Here is a 24,989-nt window from a genome sequence, read left to right on the forward strand (position 1 = left end):
TTATTTACTTTAACTCATTAAATCGTTTTAATTCGAAAAGAAAAATGCATCTATAACGATCAATATTAAGTACATGACCCATTAAGCTTATTTAATAACTTTTTTTTTTTTTTTTTTTGTGTTTTTTTAACTAATGGCGAGTTCAACTCTGAATGTAGACAGATATAATTCACTCTTTCTTTTTGACTTAATGTTAGGCTTTGTTTGTTTGGATCTGAACACGTCTTAATATGGGCTAGGTCTGAACCGTTTGCCTACCTTTAATGTTTGGTCTAAATCTGAATACCTTGGCCATCTGAAAAGAAAAAAAAAAAAAAAAAACGCGTAGCCCTCTACCCTTCGCTTTGCTGTTCATTTTTTCTCTTGCGTCGTACACTCTCGTTTCCACCTCGCCACCGACGAATCTCCTTCCCATCGCCATCTACTGTCGCCGCTACCCTCCCCAGCGCCATCTCCGGCCGTCGCCACCCTCACTGCCGGCAACTCCAGCCGTATCCACAACAGGTTCGTCTCTCTCCCTCTCTCTTTTTTTTCTTCTGATTTTGCTTCGTTTTGGTGCTCCTGTCGACTGATTTATGATATTGCTCTTCACAAGACGCCCTACCACTTCGTTTTTTTTTGTTTTTTTTTTTCCTTCTGATTTTGCTTCACTTAGCACTTCGTTTTTTCTAGATATTGCTCCTATTCGTTTTTTTTTTCTGATATTTTAGTTGCTGATTTTGTGTTTATTTGTTGAGATGGGTTATATGTTCATTCATGACTGAAATCTGTTGCTGAACCTTGATGAACCTTGTTGATTTTGTGTTTTTTGGGTGAAATAAATTGATGAAAATTTGTTCCTAGTTGTTGATAATGTGTTTATTGTTCTGATTTGTTCCTATTTATTGATTTGGGCTGAAATATGTTGTGAATTTACCGAAATGGTCATATCATTTTTATAAATAAAAATATTGAATTCATAAAAAAATAACATAAGGATAAAATGGTCATTTTTATCATTCAACACTGTAATTCAGATGATCCAACCAAAAAACATTTAACAATTCAGATCTTAAGATTTCAAACCCTCTTAGAAATTCAGACCTCTTAATTTTTCAGATCTTAAGCATTCAGATCCTGCCATTCAGACATCCTATATTAGTAAACTACTCGATTTTCATGTTGTTGCTTAGTTTTGATGAGTTGCTTCAGTTCGATTTTGGATAAGTTAAAATTAGAAGAGTGATTTAAAATAAATGACAGCAACAATGGTCAGATAACTTCTTAAATCATTATAATTAGATAATGATTTTCAGTTAAAAGGATAAATCCCTCTGCAAGCAACAATGGCTGCTCAGACAAAGAAGATGACAGCAAAGTACATACATTCAGTTGTCTCAAAAAGTAATTTAAATCATTATAATTGGAAGATAAATTCTAGGTTTTATAAAGGTTTCATTTTTGTGATTCTATTCATTATAATCAGATATTAAAGCTTGCATTTTGACATCCCCTCATTTGTTTACAAAGCTTCATTTTGTGCTTATGGGATTGATAAATTGTTTATGTCTATGTATGGAAAGTATTTGTTTGTAAAAGCTTCTCTATAAATGGTTTGATTTGTGTTTATAAAAGCTTCATTATAAATGGTTCTATAAGTTATTTTGTAAATGATTTTGTACACAGAAGGGTAAAATGATCATTTACTCAGATTCAACTAGTTTATTCAAACATATGCTATATGGGAATTTCCAATTTAGGGTTTTTTTTTTGCTAACTATTATATCATCTGTCTGTTTTGCATATACTTAAAGTCAATTTGTGTTTATTTTTGTATCTTTCAGATGACAATTTGGGGTCTTTCAGTCATCTTGAGTAATTAGATATGTTCTTCTTCTTTAGCCAATTGACATGAAGAATGCCAAAAACCTAGCTGAAATTTTCATTTTTATCAATTTAACTGATCAGAGACAATATCAAAAACTGATAAATGTAAAGGTTTAATTAACCAAATCTGATAGTTTCAGGGCAAAATTAGCAGGAGGGTCAAACTTGTCAATATCAGTAAAAGAAGTTTTGTGATTTTCCACCATGGGAGAAGAAAAAGAAGCTGAAACTACTCAAGTTCCTGAATTATCCACAACAGAAATAGAAGAACAAAATGAAAACACATTGAATTTTCTTGATTCAGTGGATAACTATCTCATCTTGATTGAATCATTAACTTCCACACTTCGCCAGGTTTTGGATTCTTGAAATTTTCAATCAAGTTTTGATTATTCCATTAACTCATCTAAAAATTATATTATAAATACACAATTTGTATCTCTTTTTTTTTTTAATGATATTTATGTGAATTGAGATGCAGGGATGGCTGGAGTTAGCTAGTGCTAGACATTCAATGGGAGGTTCACGTGTAAACAGTGCTTTGCTTACCCTTAAACAACACTCTGCTGCTACAAAAGTGGAAGTAAATTATGACAATGGTATTTCTTTACCCCTTCCTATCTTTACAAGGGTAAAATGGTAAATTCTTTCACTTGGGAATATTGCAATAAGATTCTTACAGATGCGGTGATACGTAAACTTTAGGTGGATTATATTTCCTTTGTTAACTTGACATAATTTTATGGAAATGTATGATTATTTAGTCAAATGTCTAAAATGCCCTTTAACAAACTAAACCTCTTCCAAGAATCTGTAATGCTAAACTAAAAGCAATTCATTTTAGCTTGAAATTTTCGTGAATTAGGTAACATTGAATTGTTGCAACTTTTTATTATTGTTACTCTAGAATTTTTGTTCACAATTGTTATGTAGATTTTCTTGTTTACAATTGTAGGAAATAATTGATTAATTTCTTTCTGTGTTTAGGTGGCTCTATGAAAAAGTCACCACAGTTGACTTTATGCAAATGGACATCTTCTGACAAAAAAGACTCATCTTTTGAGAAAGAACACACTGACAATAAAGATTCAACAAAAGAAAGCAATGAATCTGAAACAATTGCATCACCACGTAAAACAGAAAACCATGTGAGTGATTAAAATTACAAGATTTTTTTTTTTCAGATATTATTTTATATCTCAAATTACTATTTTTTTCATTGTTATTGTGATGATTTTGTTCTAGTTCACAAGAAGGGTATTTCAAACATTTGGTTAATATCGAATATTTCTCTTAAAAAGTTAAACTACACCAAATCATACTCTTTAGTTTAACAAGAATATTTTGAGTGGTAGTTAAAAATGTCTAAAACGCCTTTCAATGATATGAGGAAATAGGAGAATCTTTGTGTGCCAAAATCAAATCATACGAAAAAGAAAATGTCTAAAATACCCTTTCAATGCACAGCTTCAAAAAGAACGAGGGAAAGTACTATCAATGTTTGGGGGTTTGGTTTCTCCTAAGCTTCGGGCTTCTCAACTTTCATTTGAGAAAGGTAAAATCACACTTTCATTTTTATAATAACTTGGAAGAAATTTTTGCTGTTACTTCCCACTGTAAAAAAAATATAAAAAATTACTGTTTCTTGTTTGTTGCAGCTCTGGAAACACTTGTGGAGATAGCAAATGTACGTTCATCAGTTCTTGGATCTCATCATGCACTGTTACAACACAGGGTTAAGGCTACGAATAGCACTGAGGAATGAAAAAAATGGCCAATTGGGTTTTAACTAGTGTCCAAAATAATAACACTACAGTTTTGACTCCATATGTTGTCCACTCTTTTATATTCGTCTCCTTGGTGATTGATATTTGTAAATTACCACTTTTGCTATTACTTAGTTGGATGTGACTTTATTGAACTATTATTCTGTCGATGTTTATATTCGTCTTCTATGATATGATATTTAAATATGTTTTATAATAGTCAAGGATTTTCAGCATCTATGTGGTTGGTTTAGTTTTAGTATATTTTGATTTTTGGTTATTTAAACCACAAAGCTGTAGCAATACTGAATCATGAGAAATTTGGTCAAATTCTATAAAAACTATTGTAGTTTGGATATATTTTTTTGTGTAACCAATCAAAGAATTTTTTCTTTGTTTAACCACTGAAACTTTATGATGCAGGAGCATCCGATCACAGCCTCCTATTGGCTGACTTTTTTATGTTTTAGTCAATTATTTAGTTGATTTGTTTCCTATTTGAATTATGTTAAAATAATAAGAGATTTAGTGGAAGATAGTATCTGTTTACAGAATATATCTTTAATCTAAATCTTAGGAGTATTTTTTAGGAAAGTTGAGCTGTCTGTGTTTTTTCCAGGGTTATAAGTATTTTCCATGTAGCACGTTGAGGGGAGGTTTATTATTATTATTTTTTTGATTATCGATAATAAAACATCGACACTTTCATTGTTCTCGTTTCTTCTACCTTGTGATTTTCTGGCCATTTGATTTTGCTAGCTTTTGGCATCATTTGGTATCGGAGCACAAGTTATCTCTCAAATGGTCGGACGTGGTAGACGTGATCCTCCTCCCCGTAGATACGCCGACAGAGGCAACAAAGAAGAACAACCAGATCCACGAGATGTTGAGATCGAAAGGCTACAACGAGTTCGGGAATTGGAGATACAACAGGAGGCTCAAAACCAAGATTCTCAATCAGAACACAACCTTCAAGATGACGAAGAGAGGGACGTGAATCCGTTCGGTGGGGGTTTCCACGGAAGGAACGCATATGAAACTTATCAACGGAATACCCAGAGGCAACACTATGATGACCTTTTACGAAACTTGGGAATGAAGATAGAGATCCCTGAGTTTGATGGGAAAGCACATCCCGACGATTTCATAGATTGGTTGAGCACCGTAGAACGGGTCTTTGATTTAAAGGATATTCTCGACGCCTTGAAAGTAAAACTTGTAGCCATTAAGCTAATGAAGTCTGCTTCACTTTGGTGGGAACACGTGAAGAAACAACGCCAACAAGAGAATAAATCAAAAATCGAAACATGGTCGAAGATGAAAAAGCTATTACATGGAAAGTTTCTCCCAGTAAATCATCATCAAGAAGCCTTCTTAGATCATCATAGTTTAGCCCAGAAAGCGTCTTCTGTTGAAGATTTCATTGTTGAGTTCGATCGACTTAGGATGCGAATAGGGCATCTCAACAAATTTGGGGGCTCTAAGCAAAAAAAAAAAAATTTGGGGCCCTTCAAATAAGCCAACAATTTTGAACTTGAGACCATTAGTTTTATAAACTAGCACTTCTACCACCAGGCCAAGCTCCAACTTGTTTTTATAATCCAAGAAATACGTATATATACATATATAACAGAATAAACTTTAAAATTGAGGGCACTTTAGAATTGGGGGCCCTAAGCCCTTGCTTAGTTTTGCAAAGGGTAGAGCCGACCCTAGATGCGATGTTCTGTTGAGGAAGAAGAGGAACAAATTATTGCACGTTTTTTGGGAGCCCTCAAACCTGAGATTGCTGATATTGTTCACCTTCAACAATATTGGACGTATGTTGATGTATGTCGTTTGGCCTTAAAGGTTGAAAACAGTTAAGAAACAGAGGGAAACTTGGAGCTAGCAGGTTTGTGTCGTCCTCCCGTTCACCATCGACGCAACAAAGCAAGGGAAACAACTCTAAAATTGACACGCCAACAGGTATTGCACCCAATCCACCTGCTACACGTGTTTTTCGATGCTTCAAATGTCAAGGTGTGGTTTATGATACTGAAGGGAAGGATGAAAGTGATGGGGAGGAGATCGAGGTGGTGTATGTTGATCATGGCAATGCTTTATTTACTCAGCGTGCCCTAAACGTTGATTTAGAAAAACAGTAGATGATCGTTCTTGGTTGCGCAACAACATTTTTCGCACCAAATGTACATCAAAAAGCAAGGTTTGTAGTGTCATAATCGATGGGGGCAGCTGTGACAACATGGTGGCAACAACAACGGTGGAAAAGTTAGGCCTCAAGATGGAAAATCATCCATAACCATACCGATTAACGCGGCTCAAGAAGGGGAATGTTGTGAAGGTAAATAAACGTTTTTTAGTTCAGTTCTCGATCCGGAAAAAATATGAAGATGAAGTCTGGTGCGACGTTATTTCCATGGATGTGTGCCACGTGTTATTGGGAAGACCTTGGCCATATGATCGAAATACCAAACACAATGGTTTTTTGAACACATAGTTTCAAGAAGGATGGAGTTAATATAATGTTGGCACCCCTAGACACCAGGGATAGTAGTACTGGTGACAACTTGTTTCTCTCCAAAACAGAATCCATTGGGTTAACCAAACTCATCCCTCAACCTACCATTTATGCTTTAGTTGTAACAGAGGAAAATGGTTTTTCATCAACTGTTCCAGATCTGATCCAACCATTACTCGATGAATTTAGGGACATCTTCCCTGAGGATATTCCACCTGGTCTACCTCTTATAAGGGAGATACAACACTGCATTGATTTCTTACCCAGTTCCACTATTCCAAACAAGCCCGCCTACCGTATGAACCCAAAAGAGTTTGAGGAGTTACACCGACAAGTCAGCGAGCTACTCGACAAAGGACTAATATGAGAGAGTATGAGTCTGTGTGCCGTACCAGCCTTTCTAGTTCCAAAACAGGGGGTACCTTTTCGCATGTGTATTGATAGTAGAGCCGTGAATAAAATCATGATTAAATATTGATTCCCTATTCCGCGTTTCGATGATTTAATAGATCGGTTGCATGGGTCGACATTTTCTACAAGATTGATTTATGGAGCGGGTACCATCAGATTCGTATGCGACCTGGGGACGAGTGGAAAACCGCCTTTAAGACACGCGACGGACTGTACGAGTGGTTGGTGATGCCCTTTGTGTTGTCAAATGCACCAAGCACTTTTATGCGGCTGATGAACCATGTTTTTAAACCTTTCATAGGTCAGTTTGTTGTTATTTACTTCGATGGCATTTAGTTTATAGCCAAAGTGTCGAGCAACATGTGTCACATTTTCGATAGGTGTTTACAATCTTGCGGGAGCAGAAACTGTACGCCGACGGGAAGAAGTGCCATTTCCTAACTAATGAAATTATCTTTCTTGGCTACTTAGTTTCAGGTGATGGGATTCAGATGGATAATTCCAAGGTTGAAGCTATTACGAGCTGGCCTACACCCACTACGATCCATGATATTCGTAGCTTCCATGGGCTAGCCTCCTTCTACCGGCGTTTCATTCTAAATTTTAGTACCATTATTGCCCCTATGACGGAATGTATGAAGGGCGGGAAGTTATCTTGGACTAAAGAAGATGGAAATGCATTTGAAGAATTAAAACAGAAGGTTACACAAGCTCCTGTTTTGGATTTTCCTAATTTCAACGAGGTGTTTCAAGTCGAGTACGATGCTTTGGGTCTTGGTATATGCGGTGTTCTTAGTCAAAATCAAAAGCCGATTGCTTTTTTCAGCGAGAAGTTCAATGAAATGCGCCACAAATACTCTACCTATGATAAGGAGTTCTATGCCATTGTTCGTAGTTTGGAATATTGGCGACATTACTTACTCGCTAACGAATTTATTCTCTATTCTGACCATGAAGCCCTCAAGTATGTCCAGGGACAGCAGAAACTCAACCCTCGCCATGCCAATTGGGTCGAATTCTTGCAAGCTTATTCCTTCGTTATTCGACATAGGGTCGGGTCGTTAAATACTGTTGTTGATGCTTTAAGTAGACGTCACGTGCTCCTTTCAGAAACGAAATTCTAGGTTTGTGGTTTTGATTCATTCAGGGACTTATACTAGGATGATCCAGATTTTAGAACCATCTGGAATAGCTGCCAGGACAAGCCCCTTCACGACTTCTCAAGACACGATGGTTACCTCTTTAAGGGTGCTCGGTTGTGCGTCCCCGTGAGCTCGTTACGGGACTCAATTATCAATGAAAGCCGTGGTGGAGGTCTTGCGGGTCACTTTGGCAGGGATAAAACCTTGGACTTAATCCACGGTCGTTTTTTTTTTGCCCAAGATGGAGCGTGATGTTGCTCGTATAATTGCTTGATGTCGTGTGTGCCATGTGGCCAAAACCCACCACATTAATGCTGGCCTATATACACCGTTGCCTGTTCCCGTTGCCCCGTGGGAGGATGTTAGTTTGGATTTTGTCCTAGGTTTACCTCGAACTCAAAGACAAAAAGATCCGTGATGGTTGTTGTTGACATATTTTCAAAAATGACTCATTTTATACCCTATGCTAAGACTTATGATGCGAGCCAAATTGCAAGATTGTATTTTTCTAAAATTGTCAAGCTTCATGGAGTTCCAAAGACCATCACCTCGGATCGGGATGTTAAATTCGTGAGTCATTTTTGGCGGACTCTTTGGAAAAGTATGGGTTCTAAGCTGCAATTTAGTAGCTCTCACCATCCGCAAACGGATGGCCAAACCGAAGTTACAAACTGGAGTTTGGGGAATCTTTTACGGAGTCTTATTGGTGATAACCCCAAGTAATGGGATTTAACCCTTGCTCAGTTTGTCTATAACCGTTCCACGAACCGCACTACTGGGTTGAGCCTGTTCATGGTCGTATACGGTCGAAACCCCCTTACTCCGCTTGATTTGACACCTATTCCCCTGGTTGACCATGTTAGTGTTGAGGCGGAAAATCAATCACATCAGATCAAAACTCTCCATCAAAAGGTTCGTGATGAAATCATTAAACATAATACGACGTATCAAAATCGAGCAAACAAGCATAGGAAGCAAGTTGTCTACAAGGAGGGTGATTTGGTTTGGATTCATTTGAGAAAATAATGTTTTCCATCCGGTCGTTTTGGGAAGTTGAAGCCCCGTGCTGATTGTCCTTTCCGGGTGCTCAGGAAGATTAATGATAATGCCTATAAAATTGAACTGCCTGGTCATTACAACGTGTCAGCTACTTTCTATGTTGTTGATTTATCGCCATTTCGGGAGGGAACAGATGAAGGAGCACACTCGAAGACGGTTCCTTTTCAAGGCATGGAGGATGATGCAGGAGCATCTTATCACAACCTCCTCTTGGCTGACTTTTTTATGTTTTAGTTAATTATTGAGTTGATTTGTTTCCTATTTTGAATTATGTTAAAATAATAATAGATTCCGCGGAAGATAGTATCTGTTTACACAGAATATATCTTTAATCTAAATCTTAGGAGTATTTTTTAGGAAAGTTGAACTGTTTTTTTTTCTTCAGAGTTATAAGTATTTTCCGTATAGCACGTTCAAGGGAGTTTTTATTTATTTATTTATTTTTTTATTGATAATAAAACATTGAGACTTTCATTGTTCGTGTTTTTTTCTACCTTGTGTTTTTCTGGCCGGTTGATTTTGCTAGCTTTTGGCATCATTTCTTTATATTCTTTTTCAAAAAAAACTACTCTTCGTTTTTTCCTGAGTTGCAAATAACAAATATCAATATCGATGGTTAATTTGAAAAGATTTATTTTTTCAAGTGGTTAAATCAAACAATTTTCAAACTCTTAGTGGTTTCTACAAAAATCAAAGTTTGTAGTGGTTTTTAAAAAATAAAAAGAAAGCTCTCAATGGTTAAAATAGAAAGAAAGAAAATCTGTGGCTAAACTGAAGAAAAAAAAAGTATAGTAGCTTTTATGGAATTATTCCAATTTCTAATAACAATCTTACCAGATTGCAAGCATATTCTTTTCTAATTCATATAAAACTTCAAAAATACATCATATTTATTTGCTTTTTTACAAATTTGTCTTGCATCTTTTTTTTTTTTTTTCACACTAACTTGATAAATTATATCATTAAACTATATATATATATATATATATATATATATATATATATATATATATATATATATATATATATATATCACTTTAAAATATAGCATAATACAAGCAACAAATGTTATTATTATAAAGTTATATAATTAACTGAAATAGAGATGCATAAACTGAAGCTTAAAGAGCCAAAATGTAGTACACATGAAAGTTCAACAGAAAATGGTGTACAATAACATATAACACCAACCAACAAACTTGGTGTTATATGAAAAATGGGTACACGTCTAAAAGAAGCATCCAACAATCAAAACCAAGTATTTCATAATAATAACAATCAACAAATATAGGTAATTCTAGTCAAAATTATACCAAAAAGACATAGTCAAAGATGAAGCAAATGATACAAACACAACTATCAAACCAATAGCAGAAAAAAAATACATGAAACGATATATAACTAGAACGCCCATTTATCAGATTCATTTTTACCCGTTTGACTATCTGTCGACACCTTAAACGGTCCACTCGACCCAAACGGATCCGAGTCATCAAACGAATACGCTTGACCATGGTCATACCCCGCACTGCTGCTCATAGAATCAAACCTCGCAAAATTACGATCCTGTGTTGTGCTACTCATCGAGTCAATGTTATTATCCTGTGTGGTGCTGCTCATGGAGTCAAACCGTGAGAACGTATCTCGTTTTGGTGAACCGCGATCCGTGGCACTGAATGAGTCGTATTGCGAGAAATTGTCGAAGAAGGAATTCTCCGCTCCTCCCCCGCTGTAACGCGGTGAGGTCCCGGCTCGAGATGCGGGTGATCCAGGGACGGAATCGTCAAATCCAAAGGGACTCTTTTTCTGGAAGAAGGTGTTGGATTGAGGGGAATCGGTTCTCCTTGGACTTGCGGTGAAGCTGCTTGAATCGAAGAAATAATTCTCTCCGTGTTTTTCGTGATCGGGTTCCTGCGAAAAAATTATATTTATTGACAAGGGCGTAAATGTCATTTAAGACTCATACGAAGTTTGACTTTCACAAAAAGTTGTATAAGTTTATTTGCAAAGGACATATACATCATTTTGAAGAAGGCCACAAAGTTGACTTTCGCAAAAGTAAAGTTGCATAGGTTAGTTTGAAAGGGCATAAATGTCATTCAAGACTCCTTCGAAGTTGAGTTTAAAAAAAAAAGGTTGAAAAAGTTTATTTGCTAGGGCATAAATGAGTATATACAAGAAATGAAGTCACCTTAGTGGCTTCACTATTGAAGCCCCACACTGAGTCCACATCATCATTGTTGTCAAAAGTACCCCATCCTTGATCATCAAAGCCACTAAAAGGAAAACCAGAACATGAGTTTAGTTTTTATTTTTTTTATTTCACCAAATAAGGTTACATGTATTAATGCACAAAGTACAACCCCGAATACAAAAGGTACCTTTGAGTATCTGTGTCTGCATCAAAGCTCTTTCCGAAATGGCTAAATGAATCCTCCTTTGTTGGACTTTCAAATATTTTTTGTGCTGTGGGACTGCCAGCTGGACTTTTTGCTGAGTCATCTTCATATGCTGACTCAGTCTCGAAAGGCTTCTCTGATTCCACGTCAGCATTTGAATATGAATCCTGAGAAAAGTTGTCCATTGGAGACGACTTTTCTGGTTGAGATGTGGATTTGGGATTTGTAGGTCCCACAACATCAAATGAGAATCCTGTCATTACAAAAATATATTAAAATCCAAAATCTAATTACAAGTCAAAATGGGTAATTAAAAATTATATTATTAAAACAATAATCTAATTTTGAAAGAATGACTTAAGAGGTTGTAGTCATTTGAATAATAATAATAATAATACCAACAAATTTCCTTTTTAGCTAATTTTTTATTTTAACCATTTGACACATCGGAGCTAAATAATTAACGTATTAACTATTAAACAATAATCCAATTTGTCCATTTTTTGTTTTGTAAATAATTAATGTTTTAAATGTGATTTTAAAAACTATATTATTAAGAAAATAATCTAATTTTTTTTTCCCATAGAATGACTTAATAGGTTGTATCATCCAACTCATTCCACTGATTTCTTATTTAGCTATTTCCTATCTATTTATTTTAGCTAAACTATAAATCAAATCAACCCCTTTTTATGTAAGAAAAAAAAAAAAGTCAAACCTTCGTCTTCGAATTTATCCCAATCTTCATCCCACACTGCAGATATCTCCGGAACTCCAGGCTGCCACCCTTCAATAACAAAATAAAAAAAGGGAAAATTATATCATAATAATTATTATTATTATCATAATATGAAATTACTGAGGTTATTGCTAAATAAAGCATCATCATATGAAAGATTATACCTTGTGGAAGCTCAATAATTGCAGTTGATTTGACACTGATTCCATGCTTCTTACAACGTTCTGATAATGCCTTCAGTAGTTCCTCAAGATCCGATTGTATACGATCAGCTCGAACCTAGATCCAGACATATGTTTATCATGAACTTGTAGGGTGGGTGGGGTAGGGTAGGGTAGGGTAGGGTAGGGTAGGGTAGGGTAGGTGAACTTACTTGAAGGATGCCATCAGCACTACCACCCTGTTCCATTTTCACAAGAGCTTGATTCAACTCCATCTTTCTCTCCTATAAAAATAAAAGCCATCAAGAATCTCAATTCAAATAACAAAAAGATTTGTAATAATATATAAAGTTGGATTATTATTTTTATAGAATATGAAAAGGGTAAAATCTTTTACCTGAATATCACGGAAAGATGCCTCCTCGATAGTTAATTTAGAGGCCACGTCAGCCACCAGCTTGTATTTCTCTTCGTATTTCTTGGCAAGAGACTCTGCCTGAAATAAAACAATAACAAAAGAATTTTAAAAATAACAAAAAGGAAATGTAAGATATAAAATAAGAAGACATGGTTTTTTTAATCGAAAAAATACCTCACGTTTATCAGCTAAGGCACGTTCTGTGATCTCATTAAGACGATTATCACATCTGCTTTTGTATAACACCTGTAAATATATAGATTATGTATGTATGTATATAAATTTCAAGATAATTTATAGCTCATGATTAAAATAAATGCAAAAAAAAAAAAAAAAAAAAAAGATGGGTACTTACAAGGTCTTGCATTTTGTTTCTGAAGAAGGTCAACTTTTCTCTAGAATCAAGAATCAACTTCTTATCCTCAACCTTTTAACAACAATGAATACCAGCCACAGTGAGCATTTTACCAAAATAACCACTCAACTGAAGTCTAATGTTTACCCTAAATAATAATAATAATAAATCATAAATTCATGATTGACCACTTTTACCCAAACTCTCAAAACTAATTATTGCTGCAAGTTAAATTTGAAAATGCCAAATTAAATACACATTCAATTCAAACACACATTAATTCTTTGGTTTGAAGTTTTCTTTATGCCATGGATGTTGGCCATCTAAGTTTAGCTTTAGAATATGATCAGTTATATAAAAATAATCAACTGTACATAAAATAGTTGTAATCACACATAAAGATACTTAAAACTCATCAACCCCATTCTCCAAGAAGTTCATGCTTCAGAAAACAAATAAACTGAGACAAAATGTCACAAATAAGACTAATATCATAAAAATAAGAGTTCTACCACTTTTTCTGGTAAATGGAAAAGTACAAATCGAGTATTATTGATAAGATAACAATTCCAAAACATCAAAATCTTGAATTGAAGGTAAATGGAAAAGTAAAAATTCAGAAGAAAAGTTATACCACTTTTTCTGGTTCATTTGTGGAACGAGTAGTATGTTGATCACCATTAGTGAGATTATTTGCATGAGAAGTATCCATTGAGTGATTAGGTCCTTTCTGCTGATTATTATTATTATTATTACTATTATTATTGAATAGCAATGGCTGAGGACCGGTCATAGGAGGCCTCATTAAACCAGTATGTGGAGGCATTGGTTGACCACCAGGCATCACTTGCTGAGGTGGTGGACCTATACAGGATAGAAAAAAAAATATTCAGAATAATAATTTAGCATCTAAATTTCAATTTTCATGGTTTATGAAAAGGCACATTTCATATATTCAAATTTCAATCAACCACTAATGTGCCCAATAATGGCGATAAAGGACTAGAAGTTTGCTAAAAAAAAAAAGAAGAAATTTTCATGTTTTCAGACCACTATGATCATGTTTGGTTAATTTGGAAAAATGTTTGAGACTATTATAGTTTGATTGGAAAAAATAAAGCATCAATCGTGAAAAGTTTATAAAGATTCATGCAATTAAAGAACCATATAAATAAATATGGGTTATATTACAGTTCTCATTCCAATCCACACATAAGGAATGAAAATTAACAAAATGGAAGGGGTAGAATGGTCCATTCCATTCCATCATAGCAAACACTATTTTAAATTTTAAAATAATGAAATGGAATGTAAAGCAATTACCAGAAGTGGGCCCCCAGTTTGGAGGTCTAAAAGAAGGATTAGGTGGACCAGTGAGAGACAAGAGAGTTTCATCAAGTAAGACATTACTAGGAAGTGTTGGTGGAAGGTTGTGTCCTTCTCTGTATCTCTCCATTAAATACAAAGCAATGCAGAATTCCCTTAAGGAAAGCATGCTGTCATTATCTTCATCAGACAAGTCCCAAACCTGTTTCAGAATTTCTGTGAACAAAAAAAGTAAAAAAAAAATATTATGGGTTTTGTGTTAAACGAAAATTTGTTATCAGACAGAAGTAACATCTTTACTCCAGACAATCAGAAAACTGATTAAATTCAAGCTAGGGATAGGGATAGGGATAGGTAAGTAATTTTACAAATATTTGAATAAACAGTTTTCTTCTGCGTCTCCAAATCTTTTTATTGACCCAAGCAACCATAAACATAATAATTTTTACCTAAACACTCAAACATGCATATTTCGACTACACGTCTGCAAATTATAATAATCAGTTTAAACGCACATCCAAATAAATAATACTTGTGTAGTGTCATGTAGTTACCAAAGTTTTTCTTACAATTTACGCCAGATTGAAGGAAATAGCAATGTACTTTACTATTTTTACCAATATAGACAATTTAGTTTAATTTTTATCCATAACAGCAATGCACTTACATGTTTTCACCCATAATAGCAACATACTTACACTGTTTAAGTAGTTTAACAATGATATCAATATGTAAACCCATAATAGCAACATACTTACATTTCTTTACACTTAATAGCAACTCCATTGCAATTACTTATACTTCCATTTATAATAGCAATATGCAAAATGAAACTTGTAAGCATTTCACAAGTTTCATGTTATATATTGCTACTATCAGTAAAGAACGTAAGCATGTTGATATTACATATAAAAAAAACTATGAAACTATTATGTATAAACAACAAAATACATTGCTTGTATTTGTAGCAAGAAAAAAAGAGTTGATACCTCTTGGTAGTTTCCAACTTGTAAACAAATTACGTGCCTGATCACCAGTGATTTTCCCATCTCTATCAGAATCAACTTCCATGAACACTTTCATATATTTATTAACACCTGCCCTTGTCATTTTTGGCCACTGAGGTTGTGACAACACATTTGGACCTTGTGTTTTCACCTCAGCTGGAAACCCAGACGACCCAAATGAATTATTTTGAGTTTGAGTTGGACCCGGTTGACTCGGTCTTGGACCCGGTTGCCTTGTGAAAGCGGTCAACGCACCAAGCGGGTCAATCTTGACCGGAACCTGTGGCTCAGAAGTTGTTGGAATTGGTGATGGTGATGGTGGTGGATTGGATAAAGATTTTGAAGCAGAAAACACATCACCTCCAAACATAGCATCAGAAATGTTTCCACTTCCTAATGATGGTCTAGGAGTTGGAACACCGGGGCCCGCAAGACCCGACAGCCCGCCACCTGGCAGCAAACTAGGCCCACCACCAACACTAGGGTTTGGTCTCACTGATTGATTTTGGGATGGGAAATACTGAACAGAAGGTGGGGCCACTGAAGAATTCGGAGGGACTTGTCCTCTTATACCGAAAGATTGGGGAGGAACGGAATTGCTAATTCCAGGCTGCTGTACAGGAGGGCTTGGAGCCATTGAATTCAGTTGAGATGGAGGAATGGAATTGACGATTCCGGGCTGCTGTGTAGGAGGAGGACGTTGAGGTTGAGTCATTGGAGGGATGGAATTGACGATTCCGCGCTGCTGTACAGGAGGGCTTGGAGCAGCCATTGAATTCGGTTGAGATGGAGGAATGGAATTGATGATTCCGGGCTGCTGTGTAGGAGGGGGTTGAGGTGGAGCCATTGGATTGGGTTGAGATGGAGGGAGAGCTGAAAGATTGATCTGTGGAGGGGGGATTTTAGCTGAAGCGGGCCCATATAAGGCTGCTTTTACTATATCTGGTGTTAATTCTCTTTTGCTTTGTGCAACAGTTACAAGTTTAAGGGCATTATAGAATTCTTGACGCCCAAGGAAGCCAGTTCTATTCTGATCAGCATGCTGCCATATCTGTAGTTTTATGTAATATATTAATTAACATACTAATTATACAAATATTCAAAAAAATTGATGAGAATTACGTTGACCCATATGAAAATAGAGTAAATTACAAATATGGTCCCTGTGCTTTTACCATGTTTATTCCAGAATTGAAATCTTTTCAAGTCCTTTTCAGGGTTTAAGGGACCAAAATCAATATGAGACCTTTAAATAAGAACCAAAACTGAAAAAGATCTTATTTTTGGAGTAATAAATGTAAAAATCAGAAAGCACAGCGACTGTTTTTGTAATTTGCTCCAAAACTACTTGTTTGGTTCTGAGTCGGTTTAAATCTATTACCCAAGCCATCTATTTTTCCACATGTAAGTTAATAGTAAACTCAACTTTTTGTACCTAGTGCTAGAAGTTACTACATGGAATTAGTTTCCTATGTCTTTTAAATGTAAAAACATGTTGTGTTGCATTGTCTAGTAATATAATAGGAAAATAAATGATTTTCCACAATGAAATGTAAATAAGTGAATTTTGTGCATAACATCCCATTAAAGTTGCAACAATTTCCATTTCGGTGTATATGTATATCATAAATATCAAAACATATCATTTACTTTTGGAAAATTTCAAGATAAAGGTACCTAGTTGATAATTGTCACCTACAACTTAATGACAGAATTAGTAATGACCAAATATATGTTGCATTATTGAAGGTGTTTTAGACATCTATGAGACAGACATCTTTAATCTACCTGAACTACTTTAAAGGTATTACAGACTTTAACTCACAATAGGCATATGGGAACTACTTTACAGATCTTGCTATTCACAATAGTTTTGGGAGAATTGAAGGAGATGTTCCAATGTCTATCAACTTCGTTCCAGTGTGAAGAGGAAGATCCAAATGCACTTTCGGCCTATCAGTAACCTATGAACCCCTACATTCTTCTAACTTCCTACAACTCCTAGCTTCTAATTACCAGTATTACAAACTTTGATTCCTCACTTCTAATATTCAAGTTAGTGGACTCTCATTATACTATTACTCTACAGTCAACTCAATTCATCCGCACTGTTCCTAGAGATGCTCACAAATCAAAATTCAGTGGAGAGTGGAGACCCAAAATGGCTTGTAACGGATAAAGTATGAATTATTAAATAGATTAGTCAATGACTACAGAAAGTGGATATCTAAAACCCCTTACAAATTCAATCGGGAGTTCAATACACAGAGATGTTGAATTTTAAGTACCTGAGCAAGCACTGGCTTAGGTAAATTAGAACCCTGAAAGAAAGCAACAGCTTCAGCTCCACTGATTCTTCCATCATGATCCAAATCTGCTCTTCGGAAAAGCGCATCGAATTGATCCATTCTCCGCTTCAAGTATATCGTCGATTTCCAAAATCAATTGAAAAAAAAAAACCCACCGTCAAAGCGATTCCCAGATCAGTAAGAACATAATTCGAATCAAAAACCCCAATTGATAAGTGGAAGGATATGACAAGATCTTCAACCAGATCGCGAAAAAAGTACTGTGACACAAGAACTGAAATTATCTGCAGGGATCAGAAGGGTAATTTGGTGGATTTGGCAATCAGATCGAGAATCGACACAAGGAAAAAACGGGGACGGGGATTTTCTAGAAAATAGAAATGAAACAGATGTGGTCATGTGGTGTAATGTTGTCTTTTTTTACCAGTAATGTGTAAAAATAATGGAAGTAGAAATATGTATATTTACGAAATGTCCCCATTTCTTTGGAAAATGATTAATTTGGAAAATGATTAACGTCGGTAATTATTTTTTCGTTCTTCTTTACTTTTAGTTAACTTTATTTTTTTATTTACTCTTTCTTACGTACTGTTAAATGGTAAAAAAAGAATTAAGTCACCTAAATATAAACATTTCTTTTACAAATTTCTTAAAATTTTTTTTTACAGTTTCTTAGATTATTTTTAGGATATTTTTTTCCTATAGGTTTTTCTAATACAATGTTTTAATTCTTTGTTTATAATTTTTTTTAATATTTTTTATTTTTTCATATAATTTTAATACAAGTGATTTTAAACCAATATTTTATAAATGTTTTAAAATTTTCTTACAAAAATGCTACTTGTTTTTTTTATATATATTTTCTCATATATTTTTTATAACTGTCAAACATTTATTTCTAAACTTTTTTACAACATTTTTAAAGTGTTTCAGAGATTTTTTATGATAATTTAATACTTTTTATAACATTTTAATATACTTTCGTTAAATACTAGTTTAAAACATTGTATTAAAAAATTAAAAGTTTACAAACTTCTAGTTAAAAAGTATTAAAAAGTTGGAATAATTTTAAAACATTTACATTATATAGAATTTTTTTTGTTTTTTATTTGCTAAGTAATATTTTCTTTTTATTTTTTTAAAAGACCCTCCATACTTATTGTTATATATTTAATTTATTTAATTTTATTGTTAGATAATATTTACTTTAAAAAATATTGTATATGCTTAAAAACAAAAGAAAAAAAAATTATAAGAGACTATATAAAATATTTCACAAAACAAAAACATATGTATTAATTAAAAAGTAAAGTTTAAAATTCATCGATATTTAATTAATATTTAGGAAATAATAGATATTTTAAAAATAACATTTAATTAAAATAATACAAACAAATATAAAAAATAAAATCACTATTAAAAGTGGGGAAAATGACTTATGTAATTAACTTTCATTTTGTTCACATTTAGACAATTTTCTTTTTTTCGTACACATTTAACCATTTAACTTGTTAATTTGTTCACATATTACCATTGTTATATGTTATAGCCCGTGACAATGACAATACGTGAACATATATAACAAGTTAAATAGTCAAATGTGTACAAAAATAAAAAAGTTACCTAAATGTGAACAAAACGATACAAAATAATTACACTGACAAGTTATTTTCCCCTTTACTTTTCCTTATTTATCAGAAACGTCAATATATAAAACAAAACAATTTAAAACTTATTTAATTCAATTTTTTATTGTCTTGCATTTCCAAATGATAAAATAAATAAAATTTATATATTTAGCTAAACATGAAATAGTGAAACGGGTTGAAATCAATCAAACTGCAAGAAATGTTATTATATTTTAAAAAGTTATTTACAAAGTAAAAAAGACACAATATAAATAAATATAGTTAATATTTGTATTGATATATCGATTTATTTGATTAATTAATTTTAATAGATAAATATTATATTGTATTTAATTTATTACATATTTCATATTTGACCGTGAAATGATTAACTATTTATTTATTTTACCATTTGAGATTTTATTTAGGACTAATATTTCAATTAACTTGATGATTTATATTATATCATTCCTCTTTGAAACTCTTTTTTATTTTTATTAGTATAAATAATAAACAAATCGAAACACCCCATACACACATACATTTTTATTTGAGAACCTAGCCACAACCTAATATCTTCCACCGTATAACATCATCACCTCACCTTGGATGTGTTCGGCACGTAGCGTTTGAGAGCTGTTAGCTTCTATCGTTTGACAAAACATTCCATTTTGAACAGAAAACTTTGCTTAACACTATAAGCTTCTAGCATTTAGTTTAAACAAAACACTTTAAATCCAAATGTTATTTTACATAGCGTTTAACAAAACGCTATAAGCTACAAGTTACCCGCTACCTGCAACAAGCTACCCGCTACCATCTAATTTAGCCGAACACACCCCTCATCTTTATCCCCATCTCCATTGACGACTCTCATCCTTTTTCGATGGATCCCTCTCCAAAAGTTATTTCTTACGTAAATCAATTTCTTCTTTGATTATGTTAACTGGGTGGGGAACCCCCGCGTTGCGGGGGTCGGATGCGACAGGTCTTTCAGCAAAATTGAAATATGAACAAAATAATTTTATATAGGGGTAGTTTAGTCACAAAACTGTTAACGATAACAAAAACTATACGTATTTTTTTGCTGATAAAATCAGTCAATTTTAACCCAAAAAAAAAACAAAAAAAATTGGATTCGATTCTACACTATATTAGAGTTCTTTTCCTCTGTTTTTTATAAACTTCTAAATATTCTCCTTTATCACACATAGTGGTATTTGATATCACTATGGAGAGGTATGAGGTAATCAAGTAAATCAAATTTCTTATCTTTGTAAATATTCTTTCATGAACTATTTGTTTATACTTTGAACACAATATTCTTTAATGAACTATTTGTTTATACTTTAAACACTGTTGTGGGGTAGTTTTTTTTAACATAATAAGCAATGTTTATGATGATAAATAGAAAACGCACTTATCCTTTTAGATGATGATATAAGATTATTGTTTGGTCGGTCTTATGTAGATACTCTTGCATGGACAATTTGTTTATACAACCTGATGACTTATCTATCAATTCTGTGTAAAACATTAACTTTCTAGCAAACTCTTAACCATAAAATGCAGTTTAATTTGGAAAAAAAAGGTGATGGAAATAACAAATAAACAAAATCAACAGATATGCAAATTCACAAACCAGAATCATCATTTTCATCAATAACAACAAACGAAAAGGATTTGTTGGTGGCTATTCTGATTAAATCTTTATGTCCAGATGGGACCAAATCAAAGTTTTTGATTCATAATATGGATAGCCTCAACATTAGCATCATAACATATTTTCAAACTATTAATTAGGCTGGTTTTGCCAACGTTAGGTAGCCTAATTACACCCACAATTATCAATTTTTTAATCTGCATCAATGTGTATGCCATCAGTAAAAAATTTATAAGATAACACCACATGAAAGGCTATAAAAACGTCAAAATGTCTACCTCATGATTTCTTCTGTAATTTTTGAGTAGCTTTATAAGACTTTCTGTTAAAGAATACTCTTTTTTTCCAGCCTTTGAGGATTTCCATCCCAGATTAGATTTCTGTTCTTGATTGCTACACTTAAAAGCAACTGTAATATCCAAGTTCCAATAGATGTAAGTAGCGATATTAGATATAATATAAACAAAAGATAATGAGATAACAATGTCATACTAAAAAACTGGATAACCCACCTATTTGGATGTGGCTATGTTGAAAAAGATTCGCACCTGCAACATCCATAAAAAAAATTACATTTTACCATTTATTGTTTTGTTGCGATAGTAGATTCATAGTTACCTTAAGATTGGGTAGTTGTGTTAACTGCAACATTGCTATATTCAAACATTGTTTTGTTACTACCAGTATCACCAAACAAACATATTATATAGGGGCAAGCACGGGGACTAAAAATTTGATAATTGTGGGTGTAATTAGTGGTAGCTACACAAATGGTCACATAAATACATATGTAATCAAAATGTATATAAAGGAATAAAAGTAATAGTGGTAGCTCATAAAATGAGATTTGAGTAAAATTTTACATTGTAATTCGAAGGCAGCAACTAAAATTTTAACACCAAATTCTTCAATCCCAAATTTTCTATTTCCTTGTATAAAAAAAGTGGCCCTTTTGTCAGAAATCAAGATCGTAAAAAGAAGATAAGTTTTTTAAGTCAATATATTATATATCATTAAACCATTATAAAATAAATATGCACCTCTATCGAGTGCTTGTTGAGTGTAATCCTAAAATAATGAACTTTTTCAAGGTTCATGTAGCCCTACTGGTAAGACAATATAAATTAAGTTATGACATAAATCTTTCAAAAGAATTAACAAACTATTTGCATATGCAAACTCATAAAGCTTAGAGAGTACACAAATATGGAAAGTGGTTGAGAGAGTTGTGATAAAGTTACATATATATCAAAGTCATTGGTGTTTTATTCATTTCATTTTGGCAGTTTGTGTTATCTGTTGTAAATCTGGATTGCCCAATTTGTACATTATGCATAATGACTGAAGAATGATCTTTCTTAGTCATATACAACATGATAAGACATTGAGGAAAAAAGTATGATTAAAAGCTTGTGAAAGTCAAAGAAAGTAGTGTCACCAGATAAGAAAATTTCCAAAAAAAGTAAAATACAAAGCCGATTATAAATTATAAGCCAAACTTACGTTTGGTAGAAACTGAATTATTCAGTGTTGAGTAATATAGAGGTCTGTCACACCCCCAAACCAGAACGGCGGAAACGTTCGGGGGCGGAGGACGTCATATTCAATATCATAACAGTTCATAGTAAGGAAAGTACACACCACCATATATAAAGGTTTCAAAATGTTTACATAATTGTATTTGTTACATGTTCAAAAGATAGATACATAAACATCTTTCAAAAGAAATAATTAACGCCAGAGCGTTAATCCCCAAAAGTTGGTTTCCAAACCTGCTTAGCGGTTCCCTGAGAATACAAGTTATTTCAAAGAAAAAGTGTCAACAATTAAGTTGGTGACTTCATAAGCGGTTTTGAGAAAATGTATGTCATTCCAAAGTTCGTGCGTTTTCCAAGAAAATCCATTATTTTCTTATAAAAGTATGAAATGCATATGAATGTTCGTGTCGTAAATTGTAAATGGTTGTACCAGGAAAATCCCTTATTTTCCTATTAGTTGATTGTTTTGGATACATGAAAATCCCTTATTTTCCTAAAGTAACAGGCAGTCTCTAATGTCCAAGACCGAAAATCGCAAGCAACTGACATGCTTAAAAGGTTGAGGCATAGTTTTATATAATAAAGCTATAAGAAGATCACACTCGTTAGATGAAGAATAGTTTTAATGGCTACTCATTCATAAAATCAGAATACCATAATAATTGTCTATCCGGTGAGTTTTATAACCATACTAAACATAATATGCCTGTGGCGACGGTCTTCAGGCGTCGAAACGTTATGACAAACTGTCACCCAAAGGACTGTAGCTAACAGTCAGGGCGCGAGATCATGACTTCCCGTATAGATCTATACAAATTTGACACGCTCTCCAAACGGGAGACTCTGGTTATAATAGACAGGACTTTAGGTAGTACCTTTTAACAAAAAGGTAGCATTGAAGATGTAATCGTCTCACGGATTCTCAACTAAGTCTGTATTAAAATAATAGTTTTGTATGAAATGTTTATCCTCTTTCACAATGTTTGACAAAGCATAAATCATAAGTTCTTTGAATGCATAAAAATGGTTTAACAAGGATAGCTACCCTGGATACTATGTATTTTGTATAAATCTAACACATGCAAAGTATAACAAGAGTTTTCACGTTTTCACTCGGGATCAACCGTGTGTTTACTTGTATTTCCCCCCGAAATGTATTAAAAGTACATTATAAAGTATTTGAAATTGTATAAAAGGGGGTATGAACTCACTTGATAGAGTGAAGATGGTGAGATGAAAACCGAGCAGAACTTCGACAGGAGAAAACGGGTTTCTCGGGAATCTCGGGAGCGTAAAACTTCCTTCGGGACTTAGGTATGAAAACCGGGGCTTCGGGATATTGCTTGCATGCAAAACGGAGTAAAAACGCAGGAGAAAGAGAGGAAATGAGCAATTTTGCCCGGAACCCTCGCATCCCTTTTATAGGGAGGCTGAACCGCCTCGGTACGCTGGGCGTACGGGGTTACGCGGGGCATAATGGGACGTCATTGCTTACGCACTTCGGATGGGAGGGCTATTGTCCGATGGGAGAGCCTGTGGCCGATGGGACGAGGCTCCTATCCTCTGGTACGCTGGGCGTAATCCTTTACGCGGGGCGTAAATGGATTTTCCAACTTCTAACTTGCATAACTTTTGCGTACGAATTCCGTTTTTCGCTTTCTTTATATCCACGCGTAGGTGAGAATGTACTCTATAACTTTCATTTAGACTCCGTCGGCTAATTTTGATTTATTTTAATTATATTATTTTTAACAGGCCGGGACACGAAAGGTCCGTTAAAAATCCGTAACTTCTTTATCCGATGTCTGTTTTCGGCAGACTTTTTACCGTTGTACTACCATTGTTGGGGTCTACCGGTCGAAAATCCCTCGATCTCTATTTCGAGTTTTTAGCTGTCTACTGCTACATCCGAAACTTCGAAAAATCATAACTTCCCCATACGAAGTCAGATTTGGGCGTTCTTTTTATGTATGTTCACGGTTTAATGATATCTACGATTTTCATTTAGATACTTAAGGTTAAAAAGTATTTTATTAAAACTTCGTGTTCTACGTTTAATCGTATTGACGGTTTTGTTGTGAATCTTAGGTTGGTCATAACTCCTTCGTTATAACTCGGATTTTAGTGTTCTTTATATTTTTGGAAACCTTATCACGATATCTACCACATAGTGTACTCAAATGGAGCTTTTTGAACATTTCATTTTCGATGATATTGTTATTACTTCACAAAGAGATTACAAAACTCGACTTTTAGACATTACATTGACCTGAAATAACAGGTTGTTACATCATCCCCCCGTTAGAGGGAATTTCGTCCCGAAATTAATTACAAAATAAGTGCCAATGGACTAGGGAAGAGATGCGGGTACTTTTGTTGCATCTGATCTTCTCGCTCCCAAGTGAATTCAGGTCCTCGCTTAGTGTTCCAGCGAACCTTCACTATTGGTATGCGACTCTGTTTAGTTTGTTTGATTTCCCTATCCATGATCTCGACGGGTTCTTCCACAAAGTTAAGATTTTCGTTAAGTTCGATTTCGTCGAGTGGAATCACAAGAGTTTCGTCGGACAAACACTTTTTCAGGTTCGATACGTGGAACACTGGATGTACTTTGTTAAGCTCAATTGGAAGTTGAAGTCTGTAAGCCACTGGGCCAATCCTTGAGGTAATTTCGAAGGGTC

General features: G+C 34.1%; 2 protein-coding genes across 4 annotated transcripts; one reads left to right on the plus strand and one right to left on the minus strand.

Moving 5' to 3' along the window:
* The first annotated feature begins 295 nt into the window (after nt 1-295).
* LOC145158862 (coiled-coil protein) lies at nt 296-3,793 on the plus strand. Of its 3 annotated transcripts, none has more exons than XM_079077724.1 (6): nt 296-504; nt 1,824-2,220; nt 2,348-2,465; nt 2,854-3,014; nt 3,334-3,421; nt 3,525-3,793. In XM_079077724.1, exons 2-6 carry the CDS (start codon nt 2,071-2,073, stop codon nt 3,629-3,631), a joined length of 624 nt encoding a protein of 207 aa, XP_078933850.1. In that variant the 5' UTR covers nt 296-504; nt 1,824-2,070; the 3' UTR covers nt 3,632-3,793. The 3 variants fall into 3 exon arrangements, with proteins under 3 accessions (XP_078933850.1, XP_078933849.1, XP_078933848.1); XM_079077723.1 differs by having other exon boundaries at nt 2,001-2,220; XM_079077722.1 differs by having other exon boundaries at nt 297-504; nt 2,007-2,220.
* A 6,218-nt stretch (nt 3,794-10,011) lies between these two features.
* On the minus strand, nt 10,012-17,890 carry LOC145158864 (Calcium-binding EF hand family protein). Its single transcript, XM_079077725.1, has 13 exons — nt 17,459-17,890; nt 15,153-16,221; nt 14,161-14,379; nt 13,472-13,701; nt 12,838-12,909; nt 12,657-12,728; nt 12,462-12,560; nt 12,277-12,348; nt 12,068-12,182; nt 11,883-11,951; nt 11,147-11,417; nt 10,957-11,041; nt 10,012-10,676 (listed from the first exon to the last, which is right to left on the minus strand). Exons 1-13 carry the CDS (start codon nt 17,576-17,578, stop codon nt 10,167-10,169), a joined length of 3,003 nt encoding a protein of 1,000 aa, XP_078933851.1. The 5' UTR covers nt 17,579-17,890; the 3' UTR covers nt 10,012-10,166.
* Between the last annotated feature and the right edge of the window lie 7,099 nt (nt 17,891-24,989).

The sequence above is a fragment of the Lactuca virosa genome, chromosome 2 (genome assembly GCF_052849685.1).
Source record: "Lactuca virosa cultivar CGN04683 chromosome 2, Lactuca_virosa_CGN04683_v6, whole genome shotgun sequence".
Classification (NCBI taxonomy): Eukaryota; Viridiplantae; Streptophyta; class Magnoliopsida; order Asterales; family Asteraceae; genus Lactuca; species Lactuca virosa.

What these genes read in the sequence shown, in the direction of transcription:
- LOC145158862 (XM_079077724.1), top strand. Translation starts at nt 2,071, where the DNA reads ATGGGAGAAGAAAAAGAAGCTGAAACTACTCAAGTTCCTGAATTATCC. An exon ending in CACGTAAAACAGAAAACCAT is followed by an intron (nt 3,015 to 3,333) that starts GTGAGTGATTAA and finishes TTCAATGCACAG; the next exon opens with CTTCAAAAAGAACGAGGGAA. An exon ending in TCAACTTTCATTTGAGAAAG is followed by an intron (nt 3,422 to 3,524) that starts GTAAAATCACAC and finishes TGTTTGTTGCAG; the next exon opens with CTCTGGAAACACTTGTGGAG.
- LOC145158864 (XM_079077725.1), bottom strand. Translation starts at nt 17,578, where the DNA reads ATGGATCAATTCGATGCGCTTTTCCGAAGAGCAGATTTGGATCATGAT. An exon ending in CAAATGAACCAGAAAAAGTG is followed by an intron (nt 12,910 to 13,471) that starts GTATAACTTTTC and finishes TGTTGTTAAAAG; the next exon opens with GTTGAGGATAAGAAGTTGAT. An exon ending in GAAACAAAATGCAAGACCTT is followed by an intron (nt 12,729 to 12,837) that starts GTAAGTACCCAT and finishes ATATATTTACAG; the next exon opens with GTGTTATACAAAAGCAGATG.